Source organism: Chroicocephalus ridibundus, chromosome 1 (assembly GCF_963924245.1).
Source record: "Chroicocephalus ridibundus chromosome 1, bChrRid1.1, whole genome shotgun sequence".
Classification (NCBI taxonomy): domain Eukaryota; kingdom Metazoa; phylum Chordata; class Aves; order Charadriiformes; family Laridae; genus Chroicocephalus; species Chroicocephalus ridibundus.
Window position 1 is genome coordinate 36,720,210 of NC_086284.1, and position 14,843 is coordinate 36,735,052.

The 14,843-nt window shown below is 43.3% G+C and overlaps 1 protein-coding gene across 2 annotated transcripts in view; it reads left to right on the forward strand.

Moving 5' to 3' along the window:
* Positions 1-14,843, forward strand: part of VWA8 (von Willebrand factor A domain containing 8) — a 204,453-nt gene that overhangs the window by 86,889 nt on the left and 102,721 nt on the right. For both annotated transcript variants that reach the window (XM_063335017.1, XM_063335028.1), the window contains exon 21: positions 3,965-4,041. In XM_063335017.1, the coding sequence (XP_063191087.1) occupies positions 3,965-4,041 (77 nt within the window). The remainder of the gene's footprint in view (positions 1-3,964; positions 4,042-14,843) is intronic.

Consider the following 14,843-nt stretch of genomic DNA (forward strand, 5'->3'; position numbering starts at 1 on the left):
AAAGGTGACTGATGAGCACAACATGGCAACCTCTTTTGCTGCTTCTGTATGACCTGCAAATCATTTAAAAAAAAATAAAAATGAGGCAGCATGGTTTAGATTTTTTTTTTCCAATAATGTTTTTTTCTAAGCAGCAAACTATTAATTTCATAACCTTGGGTTTGGTTCTTTTGGACTATAATTTTATTGACTTGAGCTGGGCTGTGCAAGGGAAGAAATTCATCCCACTACTGTAATAGCTGCGTCCTGAATTGCAAAATGCCTCCTGGGACCTCTAACAACCTTGTTTATATTTGAAACTGCAGTTACTGCTAGAAGATTAAGTCATTTTATCCTTGGTAACAAGTGTTTACAATGTCAGTTAGGAGAATTTTTAACTAAGGGATTATTTTGCCTTCTCATTGCAGAACTTCCTTTTTGTTATTCATTAGTGGAGATATTTACTTCCCATTTTTTCTATTTCAGTTTCCCATATGTCCGACGGAATAAAAATTGTCTAATATTTACTTTCGGAAATATTTTTATTCCGTTCAGCTGAAACACCAACACAGATGTTCTTGTCTCTCTAATTAGCATGTGTTTATATTTCTGTTAAATTAAGTAACTGCAATAATGCGTATATAAATAACATACAGCAAGTGTTAATGGCGAACTGGTTTGTCCTCTGAATGTTACCTTAGGGTGCAATAATTGCAAATCACATGAGATTACGTTCTGAATCCAGTCCAAGTTCAACTCTGTCTTTTAGTACGTTCATATGAAAGGTAGTTGTGAGTCTTTCTGCTTAAATAGTTGACTGCTGTGTGGGCATCCAGAAGATCCAGCTTGATCCTTGGCATTGGGTATAAACTCAGGGAAAAGGAGAATGACTTTGTTGCCGTTTTTGTCATTTCTTGTTTCTGAGGTGCCAGTAACTCACTTCAGAGGGTTTTTTTCCAAAATGGGTTAGCATTTTCCACATTTATTGTTCACCTGAAGAGGACTACCAGGCATGTTCTTTATCCTATGAAGGTCAGGTGAATTTGGAGTAAACCTACTTTTCTTGGCCTTACATTAATGAATAGTACTTTAAGAATGAACTCATCCAAGCTCTTTTTTGCAGTTTTTTAGTGGTGCTGAAGAGCCTTTTGAATAGCTTTGGTCTCCTCCTTCGTTTCTATTATATCGTGCCTTCTCAATGGAGTAACTGAGACAAAGAGAAGTGGTAACTTCTCATGAAGTAGGAATGCGGAGGGATGGAATCAAAGAGCTTTGACTTGAACTTTGCTCCAGCTACTGTTGCCAACCGAGGATTTTATGTGGTACACCACAGCCTCTATGAAGGCACATAATGTACTCTCTGAAGCAGTTCAGTCTAGAAGTTGGGCAACGTTAACGTGTTTATAATAGCTAAAATCTGGTGGGAATGCCTTTTGGCTTTTGAATACTGCATGCACCTTTTAAAAAATTTATCACGTTCTGAAATTGAGGTATACTTAAAATGAAATAAAAGGAGGTGTGCGGGGAGCCTGGCAAGATGCACAAATACAAATGAAGAAAAGGCGAGATGGGGTCGTGGCACAGCTCCCATTGACTTCACTGTGTTACTTTGGTAACCATGCTCTTTCCCGTCCTCCAAAGTGGTTCTTCACCACACTTGCATCCTCTGGGCATTCTCTTAAAAGTGAGGTGCGCTTCCCTTAATACCCTTGGTGATAACACCACAGATAGAAATACGTAAACCCAGCTATTTGGACCAAATAGCTTGCTTTCTATTCTAACGAGAGGGAGAAAAAAAAGTAATCTAGCGGTCTTATTGGGAACCGTTGGGAAAATATTATTTTCAGGCATAATTTTAAGAATCTATCGTAAACATAGAAGCTACACGTGCTTTCTGTTACGCACATGAAAGCCAAGTTTTTTTTAAATTACAGTAACCATTTTGTTTGATATTAAATGTGTTTTACATTGATTCAATATGTTGATCTATTTCTTCGTCTTTGTACTTGCCACAGCTGGCTGCAGTCCCACTCTGCAGAGAAAAGGATGTGCAATCCGCTTGGGATTGGTACAGAAAACTGCGTGCTGACATCTGCCCGGTCATCTTTAGCTCTCTTAGGAAAAGTAAAGGAAGCTGCTTTCAGCATGGGTGTTTTGTGCTTGACATAGGGAGTATTCCTGTTTATTCACCCGTTTATGATTCCAAGTATCTGACTGCAAGTAGTAGGAAACATATAGGAATAAAACTGCCTGTGCGCACTACTAAAGGATTCTTACCGTTTCTGGTTAGTTTTGATGTTTGTGATGCAATTCCTGAAGTTATGTGTTACCCTCCAAATGGGTATGTTCTTTGAGTTCCTGGAAGAATCTGTTAGTACAGTTTCATCCCCTGTTTCAAAGCGGTGGAGAACTGTCTTTCCAGTGACAGTTTTCGGAAATGACTGGTGTGTTGCAGCTTCTTACTACACCTGTGTGTCAAGCTGTAGATTCTTCTGAAGAATCAGGAGGAAGAAGGTTTGTGAGGAGGTGTGTGGCAGAGCACTAACTTGAGTTGGCTTTCCTGTGTTGGAGTCGAGTCCACAGTAGAATCTAGGTAGTGTTCTATTTTTGTCAGCTCTGCGGTATTTTTGCCTCTGCTCTCGTGGTGAGAACTCTCCTTCCGTGATTTCAGCTACTACACATGTGTGTGCGATTCTCCATTCTCATAAGTATAGTCAGATGAGAGACTGTGGTCCCATTTTGAGAAGCTTAAACAGTTTGCAGTTTTGCAGCTGGCAGTTACCATCTTTCAGCTAGAAGTTACAGTCATAAACGTCATAACTTGCAGCTCTGAATGCTCCTATTCTGTTTCAGTGCCAAGTGAAACAGATGAGCGAGTCTCAAATTGGTCTAATCTAATCTCTTTAATCTTTCTGTGGGTTATATTTGTCTGCTTTACTTTATGCCGGTGTGGACTACTAGATGCATTCGTGCAGAGTGAGAATCTCAGCAGTGTTTTGTCAAACAGCTTTTGGCTGGGTTACAACTGGACTTTTCCTTCTGCTAATTCTTTTTCTTTTTCCTTTGCAACCCTTGGCGATCTCACTGTCATTCTGAGCTCCCAGGTCTGAAGCCATGTCCTTGCAGGAGGGATAAGCATCTGAACTGTCATCTTGGTCTGCATCTACATTAGCATTTTGGACCTCATCAGGAGCGTACTTTCGAAGGGAGTCTCCTTACTGCAGTTTGATATCTGTCAAGGGATGTATGACCTGGATTCTCTTAGGATGAGACTAAACTGGAGGATGTTCTCCAGCAGCACACCTAATTCGTTCCTCTGCTGATTCCTTCCATAGGAAAGAATGGCCTGGGCTGAAGTGCCAGCTCCTGAACCATTTGTACAGGACGCACCAGGGTGTTAGCAACACCCGATTCCCTGCATCAATCCACTGTCATCATTCTCCACAGCTTGCTAATGCAGACATCCTGCTATAGAGAGTTATAGATTAGTTTGATCTCCAGCCCAATTCTGATTCCATCTGTGCCTTTTTTGCTAATTCCCGTGGAAATGGAATTAGCAAATATTACCAAGGCAATGCTCTAATTCCAGGTGACAGTTACAGGATGTTTCCTTGGACCACCAAGAATTATCTTTTCATATTTAGTGCAAGCCAACTTCCTAGCATTCACAGCCTCACAATACCTTTGTGAAATAAAAGGGCTGCAAAAAAATGGGGTTTTTTAAAGGAATGCATAGGCGTGCATGACATTAACTCTAGAGACTCAACCCTATTTCTGGTTATTCCTAGTAAGACAGGTAAGTATTTGAAATAAAATATATATCATTAAGTTGTGTTCAGAATTCTTTGATGTGGATTGAAATTGTATTTGCCTATAAAGGAGTATGGAGAGTATTTTAAGTTTTGGAAGGCTGTCTATTCTTTGTTTATATCTTTAAAATGTGTACCTCTATATTATGTCTTAATATTATTTTTGTTTATTGCAGGGTGTTGGGAAAAACAAGATTGTTGACAGATTCCTTCACCTTTTAAACAGGCCCAGAGAGTATTTACAGCTGCACAGGTAGGAACGTGTTACGCTTCCCTACTTTGTGTTGGTATGCCGCGATTGAGAGACGGGACGCTGCTTGATGCAAGCAAGATGTCAGTTTATTAGACGCGTCGGAAAGCTTTTATACAGCTACTTAACAGTTACATAAATTACACAAATTCTATCATTTCTAATTGGCTTAGCCCTAAATGTTTCATTACAATAATCCCTCCTACCTGCGGTTTCGCTACATGCTAGAAGCTACAGTTTTGGAATGTGTTAAAAGCTACAGTGATAACTTGTTGTCTACTCCCTACTTCTTCAAGGTTATTTATCTCAGACCTGCAAGGCCAGTTGTTCCCTGGCTCCTCAGATTTATTTGTCTCAGGTCTGCAAGGTCGGCATACCCTCGAATTTCTTGCATACTTGTACTTTTCTGCTAGCCGCCCCCAACATCTCCCCCTTTTTTGTTTCTTTAAAGGCAGAACTGAGGCGCGGGTTTAAAGGTCATCATACTCAGTGAGCTGGACAGAACTAACACTAGCGTAAATCTTTGGAATATCGCCGTTTTGAATAAACCATGTATGTCGAACAACTTTAGTCACCATAGACCTAACACAGGAAAGAGCACAGCTTAGAATCAAAAGGCCTACCAATATAATAACTAATATGAGTACAGCAGATTGTACCAGGCTCCTAAGCCAGCCCTTTAGCCCAAACCAATCACCCAAAGTACCCAATCCGAAGAAGTCCGTATCAGATTGCACCTTTTGTGAATGCGCAAGGAGTTGTGTAATTTGCTTATGTATCGAAGAAGAGTGGTCCTCTAAGTCCATGCAGCACATTCCGTCAAAATCCTCACAGCCATGTCCGTGGGCCAGTAGCAAGAAGTCGATAGCGGCTCTGTTTTGCAGGACTGCATGTTGTACCGTAGACAAGTCTTCAGCCATCTCAGATAGTATGCGGCTGGTAGCATTTGCTTGCTTAACAACCCAACAGGCAATTGCATCTAAGTTTCTGTGGGCTCTCGCTGCTGCCACCCCAGGGGTAAATAGCGAGGCGAAAAAAAACCTCCCAGCGATTCCATAGCTTAACATTATCGTCACAGGTATTATCTAATGCTTGTATTGTGTCACGAGTAAAACGTAACCGCTGTTTTGGGCTTGGATGATAGTGAGGAGTGCCAAGACTAAGCTGTCCAATAGTACACGGGCCTCCTCTAGGGTTAGAAGGGATCCCAGACCAAGCTCTATTTCCACAAATAAAAAAGAACCCCAAGGGGAGCCGCCTAGGGAGCATGGTACCGGGGGCTGAGTGAGTGGCGTTTCGAGCAATGCTCAAACACCATTGTTGTTGCCAGAGGGTAGCATTACCAATAGGTGAGATGACGGTCGGTGGAGAATCCTTTACTAAGCGCCCCTCTTTTCGGGCCCCCGACCATGACCTAAGGCCAATAAACAAACAGTGAGAAGCATTAAGAGAATCTACTAAGTCAATTTCCTGCGGCTCAGGCCCTATTGGTAATTTATCATCCCAATTATCGTAATTTTCAAAAAGGTCCTTAAGATTTTTCCATGAAAAAGGAAGCCTTCCAGAAATATTGTACTGCTTCCGTAAGGTTGTCATAGAGTTATTAAACAGTAAAAAGGTCGAGTTATTCAGTGGTATCCCTACTAAGCAGGTGGTGAAGGGCGAGCTGGGCGTAGCAAGACTGGCACAAAAGCTAGTTGTATTGAGCGACCTGGACAGAGTAACCCAGACATTTTGACGGGGGTCAAAAAGGTGAGGATGGTACCCTGGCAAAGGATTGGCATGTGTCCAGGCTGCACATAGACAAAAAAGTGTTAACAGGATCATAATGTTTGACGGACTCTTCCCCCCACGCCCTTTTTTTTTTTTTTTTTTTCAATGCTAAATTCTTACAATGCTAACTTCATATATTAGGCAACTGTCACACCATCTATTGGCCAATGTTAACCATCGCTACCATCTCTTACCACAGCGATAGCAGTCACATAAACCTAAGGGTCACAATTACCACAGGCGACGCAATGAATATGTTCTACTGGAGTCTCTGCTCTATTGTCCATAAAAGCACTGCATCAGTCCTCCGAATGTTTTTCGGTATGCCGTTCAGGGGAATGATCTAGCTGTGGATTGGTGTTGTGGCCGTCCGACTGTGGTAGGGGTTCACGGAAAGGTCGCACGCTCTTCGCTGGGATCCACCTGGGGCCTTGTTCTGTGGAAACACAAGCATAGCCTCTGCCCCATGTGACAAGGGGGTATGGCCCCAAGACCTTACCTGTCTCAGGGTCGCAGATCAGGACTGGAGCTTTTACACTGGCTTCGAAAGAAGTGTTTGTGTTAAAGTGGCGAACGATCGGAGGGTTGTTATCTATTAAAGAACAATTTAAAAAGTTAAAAACATACAGGGCTTTCTGTAGACGTTCTTCAGGGGTGGCTGTCCCTACTCCCCCTTTCTGTTGTTGTAACAAGCGCTTTAAAGACTGATGAGAGCGTTCAATCAGGGACTGGCCCGTAGGGGAATGCGGGATCCCAGTGATGTGAGTGATCCCCCAAGAGATAAAAAAGGTTTTAAGTGCAGCCGAGATATAAGCAGGGCCATTGTCTGTTTTGATTTGTGCAGGGATGCCTAAGGTAGCAAAAGCACGCAGCAGATGCCTGCGAACATCTTTCGCCGCCTCCCCCACATGGCAGGAGGCAAATAGAGCGCCTGAAAAGGTGTCAATAGAGGAATGGACGTATTTTAATCTCCCAAATTCTGGATAGTGTGTGACATCCGTCTGCCATAATTGCAGGCTTTGTAAGCCTCTGGGATTAACCCCACCTGGTGCCGTAGGAAAAGAATGTTTTTGACAATCAGGGCAGACAGCGATAATGTTCGCTGCTTGCTGAGAAGTGAGGCCAAACTGACGTTTGAGGCCCCCTGCATTCTGATGGAAAAAGGAATGACTAAGCTTAGCTTGTGCAATACGGTCAGGTAAAACTTGTACCGGCAGAGTGAGCATATCGGCCTGTCGATTGCCTTCTGCAATAAACCCAGGTAAAGAGGTGTGCGATCTAACATGTAAAACAAAATAGGGATGTGTTCGAGAGGTTAAAAGGAAAACAAGTTCCTGCAACAAAGCAAACAAATCAGCATGCGAAGTATGACGCAGCACCGAGGCCTCTGCCCGTTCGACAACGCCTGCAACATAAGCAGAATCAGTAATAAGATTCAGTGGTGTAGACCACTTACGAAAAGCTCGAACAACAGCGGCAAGCTCTACGATTTGAGGGGACCCGGAGACTGTCTCAACGTCCGACTCCCATTGTTGAGAGCGGTCATCCCACCAGACAATCACCGACTTGTGTGTTTTTCCAGACCCGTCGGTGAACACAGTAAGGCCTTGGAGGGGCTGGTGACATCTCTTTGGTGTGGATATTAAGTTAAAATGAGCATGTAGAAGCTTGTGGGACGGAGGATGTGAGGTTAGTTGACCCGTATAATCTGTTAAGGCAAACACGAAAGCATCAGACTGTTGGAATAACCATTGTAGGTACATATTAGTTACAGGTAAACAGATAGAAGCAAAGTCCATCCCTGACAGGGCAAGCAAGCGCTGCCGTGCTTTAATTATCAAGGAAGCAAACATTTCATGTTGCGTCCAAATTGTTTTAGTGGGCTGGTTGGGTAGAAAGACCCACTCAATGATTAATAAGGGATCGGGATTGTTAGGGTCCCATTGAAAAATCAAAGCATATGGCTGACGTGCAGGGTTCAAAATAATTAAATTGAAGGGCAATTCAGGCGCACAGCGGTGTGCTTGCCGTGAGGCAATGGCTTCCGCTACTTTTTGTAATGAGGCAGCGGCTTCAGGACCAAGTCGACGAGGGGAGCGTAAATCGGAATCTCCCTTGAGGAGTTCAAACAAAGGGCTTAAGTCTGAATTGGAGATTCCTAGCAAGGGTCGGACCCAAGTAATGGTCCCTAATAATTTTTGAACATCGTGCAAATTTTTAATGTCCGCCTGTATATGCACAGGTTGGGGAACTATCGTCTGGGTCCTGATGCGCCAACCCAAGTAGGTCCAAGGGGGCATTTTCTGGACTTTTTCGGGCGCAATACAGAGGCCTGCCGAATTGACAGCGGCCGTGACAAGGGCTACGGCCTGTTCCATGAGCTCAAGGTGAGGCGCAGCCATCAAGATATCATCCATATAATGATATAACAGAACTTGAGGCAACGCAACCCTGACAGGGCTAAGTACCTTAGCGACATACCATTGACAAATTGTCGGGCTATTTTTCATTCCCTGTGGCAGTACAACCCACTGATATCGTTGCACAGGGGCTTGCATATTGACACTTGGGACTGAAAAAGCAAATTTGGCAGCGTCATCAGGGTGTAGTGGAATGTTAAAAAAGCAATCCTTAAGGTCAATAACGGTGAGATGCCAATTGCGGGGGATCATAGTTGGAGAAGGGAGCCCTGGCTGCAGAGCTCCCATATCTACCATAGCATCATTGATTTTTCTGAGATCATGGAGCAGGCGCCACTTGCCAGATTGCTTCTTAATAACAAAGACAGGTGAATTCCAAGGACTAGTAGTAGGTACTATATGTCCTTTTGCTAATTGTTCCGTAACCAGTTCTTGGAGAGCGCGAAGCTTTTCGAGTGGTAGGGGCCATTGATCTACCCAAATGGGTGTCTGAGTTTTCCAAGTCAGTTTCAGGGTGTCGCGCACCTCAATGGCCCCCCCTAAAAATGCGACTGAATGGAAGTTCCCCATTGTGATAGCACATCACGTCCCCATAAGACCATAGGAACAGGCAGCACAAAAGGCTTGACGGAAGCCACTCGTCCTTCTGGGCCTTTGATTTGGATCAATTCCGAGGATTGGTGGCTTCTACCAACTCCTCCGATTCCGGCTAGTGCCTGAGGCACAGCTGCCAAAGGCCATTGTGGAGGCCACTTCGCCTGTGAAATTACGGTAACATCGGCCCCGGTGTCAATAATCCCATTTAGGATTACTTGCTGAGTGCCGTGAATAAGAGTACATTGACAAAGTGGTCGCTTCTGGGAAATGGACTGTACCCAGAGAATCTGTGGATCCCCAGTAGATCCAAAACCTCCTTGTCTTTGCTGCGGAGGTGGGTGAGGCAAAAGAGAGCTTGCGTTCTGCGGGATCAGTAGTAATTGTGCAATGCGGCTTCCTTTGGGTACTGTGCAAGGGGGAAATGGGGTCCAGGCCATGATTTTAATTTCCCCAACGGTATCCGCATCAATTACTCCAGGCAATACAAAAAGTCCGGCTAAGGTAACCGATGATCTCCCTAATAGTAGCCCTTGTGTTTTCGGGGGTAAAGGACCTGAAACATTAGTTGCTAATAAATGAACAGAGGAATCAAGCAACGTTACTGCGTGTGAGGTTGCCAGGTCCAATCCGGCGCTACCGGCTGTTGCTGGGTGAAGACTTGTGGTGAGGTCACACCCATCTGCATGGCTCGATCCACCGGCGACGATACTTGTGTCTGTGCGCGTCGCTGCCCCGCGCTCCGCAAGCGGTTTCCCTGTATCGGCTGCCCTTGAAAATTATACTTAGAACGACATTGATTAGCATAATGACGCCCCTTCCTGCATCGGGGACAGATCCCAGGGGCTTGGGCTTTAGCCCCCCCATTAGAAGCGAGACAATTTCGTTTGATATGGCCTGGTTTACCACAACCGTAACAATTTCCTCCTCCAGACATGCCTCTCATAGCTGCGAAAGCAGCTGCCATCGCTTCAAATTTATGGTCCACAGTACCGATACGATTACAAGCCTCTACCATTTCAACCAAAGTCGGAGCTGGGTTAGGGAGAGATTTAAGTAATTTTTTACAGTCGGCGTTAGCATTTTCAACTGCTAATTTTAATAGCAAAATTTCTCGAGCTTCGGTATTATCTATTTGGCGTTCTAAAGCTTGCTTAAGTCTATCAATGAATTGCATGTACGGCTCCCGAGGTTCCTGCGTAATAGAGGTGAATGCCTTTTGAGGTTTACTGGAATCGGGTATTTTAAGTAAAGCCTTTTTCGCTTCTTCGCGGATCGCTTCCAGGGCCTCTCGTGGACAATCTCGAGCCTGTGCCACTGGATTAGAGTGCTGACCCGTACCCATAAGGTGCTCCATGGTCCGTGCGGCAAGAGCAGCATTATTATGACCCACGTAGCTGGTGAGGAGAGTTTGAAGGCCCCCCCTCCAATGTGACTCCCACAGGGAATACTGGGAAGGGGTTAATAACAATTGCGCTAGCGATTTTAAATCATGGGGAGTCATAACATACGTATCAAAGACAGAAGACAGCAGGCTCGCAAAATATGGGGAAGAGAGCCCGTGTTCTGTGACGGTACGGCGCAGCTCTTTAATCACTGGGAAGGACAAAGCCTCCCACTGCACTCCCCGGCCTTGATAAATAACAGGGGCGACTATCGTTCGCGCTATTTCCAAGTCACCTTCTTTTAAAGCTTGACGTCTAATATTCGCCCACGTATCATGAGGGTCAGGGGGGTACAAGTCAGGCTCTTTATCAGGATCAACGGGCCCCGGGTCAAGCGGATCTTCCTCAGGAGGGTAGCCTGCGGCACAGACCTTTAAGGGTCCGGGCGACTTAGCACGTCGCGGAGGTAGCGGAGGGGGAAGCAAAGGCTGAGCTGATGAAGGTTCCCCCTTAGTGTCTGGAGAGTCTTTATGGCCCTTTTTCTGTGCCTTAATAGCCTCAAAGATATTTCTCCACCACGGAAGCAAACGCTGAGCCTCGGCATTCCCTGACGTCGCTAAGTCCCACAACTTTACCCCCACATCGTCCCAAAGTTCCCGGGTAAAAATACTGGAGGCCGTAACAGTGGGGATCTTCATTTGTACCCACTTAAGCATAATCTTTAAGTCCTGCCCGGAAATATCTTTTTTATGTTTCCGGAGGAGCGTTTTCATAACTTCATATACGTCTCTCTCTGCGGGGGACATCTGATTCCCCATGTTTCCCACAGCTCACCTCTTAAATCCAGAGGGATTCCTGGCCAGTTCCTGCTTCCTTTCAGCAGCTCATTCAAAGTTCCGTGGGACTCGCAGCAAGCCGCTCAGCTAGGCGGTTCACCACCCCATCACGTCGGGGTCACCAATTTGCCGCGATTGAGAGACGGGACGCTGCTTGATGCAAGCAAGATGTCAGTTTATTAGACGCGTCGGAAAGCTTTTATACAGCTACTTAACAGTTACATAAATTACACAAATTCTATCATTTCTAATTGGCTTAGCCCTAAATGTTTCATTACAATAATCCCTCCTACCTGCGGTTTCGCTACATGCTAGAAGCTACAGTTTTGGAATGTGTTAAAAGCTACAGTGATAACTTGTTGTCTACTCCCTACTTCTTCAAGGTTATTTATCTCAGACCTGCAAGGCCAGTTGTTCCCTGGCTCCTCAGATTTATTTGTCTCAGGTCTGCAAGGTCGGCATACCCTCGAATTTCTTGCATACTTGTACTTTTCTGCTAGCCGCCCCCAACATTGGTAGTCTGATTTCCTATGCTTTAAAACTCGTGTTTCTGAAGTTTAATTTGTTCTCATTGTTTGAACAAAGACCCTATTATGATAAGTGGCACACAGACCACAGAAATGTATCTGGTTTATAGACAGAGGCGATATGCTGACAGGTTGAGAAGGGGGTACAAGAATCTAATGCAATCACGTTGCTTAACGTAAGAGGAAGTAGCAGTCAAAGCGTATAGACATTAAACCATGCTCAAGAAGAGAGTAATATCTTTCTGTCATGTCTGGAGAGATTTCCCTAAGCATGAAATACTGTGTGAGGGGGAAAAAGTTCAAAGGTGCTTGTTTGAATATGGCACTCACTAGGCAAGAAATATTTTACAGAGTAAAGGTTTTTGGTTTTTTTATCTTTGGCACTCCCACTGACCACATGTATTTCTTTCTCACCCATAAACATACTTGGATTAGAAAATTATAATTATTTTCACATGAAAGCTAAAAAAAATGGACTTCAAGACAACAAACCAATGAATACAAATTTTGAATACAATTTAAAAGCTGAAATAATATCAAATTATCTGCCTGTTTTTTATGACATGAACTTTAAATCAATAAATTGACATGAAGAATGGATATGTCTAGAAGAATCAGTTTCAAATGAACTGCATCCTTTCTCAGCTTCATTCCTAATCTTTACCTCTCTGTCTCCTCCATCCTAACTTCATCACCCTGTCTCTTTCCATAATCACTGTTTTTTAAATAGGGCTAATAAAAATGTACATCTTTGATATTTTGCCCTTTAACAGCATGGTCTCCGTAACATTGTCTCTCTCACATTCTCCCCCAGCTCTTTGCCTTCAAATGTCTTGTCCTTCTATTCCTGATACATGGATAGATCTATCTCATCACTTTTCTGTTGCTGTTTTCTTTTGTACTTCATCTTATAGACTTCTGTCACTTTCCCAAATAACGCTTTTGTGACGTGCTACTTTCAGCTTTGTGTTAACTCTCCTACCATCTTCTCTGCTTGGAGCAGCCACCCTGTCCTTCTGGATAAAATACACTACCATTTTTGCAAATCCCAATTATTTCACAAAATACTACAGTTTTTCTGTCATTCAGAGCATTTGTGATTTTGAAAAACTGTTCTCCAGTGAGGTGTGGTCAGACAGAATAGCACTTTAACATAAATTCAGAATATTGTATAAGCATGACGTTTGGAGTCATGGTTGGGGCTGTAGAATGTATTTGTTACATACATACATACAAAAAAACCGTGTTTTTTTTATCTAGTCAAGACAAACTTCTATAGACTCTGTGAAGTATTGTTTATGGTTTGAGGGTTCTAGAGATGGATTGAAGTAGGAAATGATGAGTGGTCCTATGATGTTCTACACAATTAATTCCTGAATATAGAAAATTCAGAAATTTCTATTTCTTGGGTGGCATTTTGAAATACCTTGTGAAGAACCCAGTCTATATAATATCTTGATAAACTTTTTAGGGCATTTAGACAAGGATTACAATAGTGTTAGTGCACACTTTTATATTGCAAAACAAAATAAGAGTAAGTTTAGAAAAAAAAGCCAAACCAGTTCCCATTTCACTACTAAGTTTTGGATATTTTGTGGGGAGAAATGCAGCCAGTAGCTTATGGCATAGATGTATTTTATTAGAAAATATGCTAGAACGTGTACTTCATCTTCGATAGTCCGTGGTATTTCTACAGATTTTGTAGCTGGCTACCATCAATACCATTACTTATGCTAACCGGAAAGTATTTCAAAATATCATACCTTTAATGGTGCTCATATACCTGGATTATAAATCTAGAGCAATTGAACATTCAAAGCATGCATTTTAATTGACTACTTTGTAAGGAAAAGAAATTATTTTACTGCTTTCTTCATGAAACATGTGGAGGTGATTCAGCGTCAGACGAAGGTTGGACATTTTCTGCCCTTTCAGAAATGTGTCTGACAGATGGTACCTCATTAGACCTTGGAATTTGGGTTGCAGACTCTCTAGTTCCATTTCAGCTAGTCTCTCTGGCAATGAGTGTGCACTTGTCAGCTGCATATCCTGAGGCTCTGAGTTTCTAGTGAGGTAGGGAATCTGTAGGAAAATGGATGAGGATGACATTGTGAGCTCTTGAGCTTGCCCATATCGACTGTCACTTCACATAATTAGCTATAAAAGAAGTAATATGCATGTATGTATAACTTGGAGAACAAGTCTCATGAGGAGCAGCTGAGGGAGCTGGGGTTGTTCGGCCTGGAGTAAAGGAGGCCGAGGGGAGACCTTATCGCTCTCTACAACTACCTGAAAGGAGGGTGTAGAGAGGTGGGGGTCGGTCTCTTCTCCCAAGTAACAGGCAATAGGATGAGAGGTAACAGCCTCAAGTTACGCCAGGGGAGGTTTAGATTGGATATTAGGAAAAATTTTTACACTGAAAGGTTTATTTATTAAGCATCAGAACAGGCTGCCCAGGGAAGTCATCCCTGGAGGTATTTAAAAGATGGGTAGACATGGTGCTTAGCGATATGGTTTAGTGGTGGTTTTTGTCCAAGTTAGGTTGATGGTTGGACTCGATCCTGAAAGATCTCTTCCAACCTAGGCAATTCTATGATTCTATAATGTCAATACTGAATAGTAGCTGTTCTGGAGTAGAGAGATAGATCCTTAGCACTAAAATGTCTTTGTTGGTGGCAATAATTAAGATATAGAATCACAGAATGGTAGGGGTTGGAAGGGACCTCTGGAGATCATCTAGTCCAACCCCCCTGCCAGAGCAGGGTCACCCAGAGCAGGTTGCACAGGAACGCGTCCAGGCGGGTTTGGAATGTCTCCAGAGATGGAGACTCCACCACCTCTCTGGGCAGCCTGTTCCAGTGCTCTGCCACCCTCAAGGTAAAGAAGTTCTTCCTCATGTTTAGGTGGAACTTCCTGTGCTCACGTTTGTGCGCGTTACCTCTTGTCCTGTAGCCGGGCTCCACTGAAAAGAGCCTGTCCCCATCCTCCTGACACCCACCCTTTAAGTATTTATAAGTGTTGATATAGCCAGAGAAGAAACTCCTGGAGTGGAGAAAACTGTAAGAAGAGCTTTAAAATTAGTATGATTAAGATCTTTAATAAAAAGTGTAGTGTTATGTACTAAATAAAATTATCAAATAAATAATATACAAAATATACAAAAATAATTAGACTGAATTTCAGAAGTATTCTGATTTATGAATCCAATTGCCATTTTTCAAAACCTAGTTTTTTAATGATATTAAAGTGCCAAAATCATGAAGAGATCCT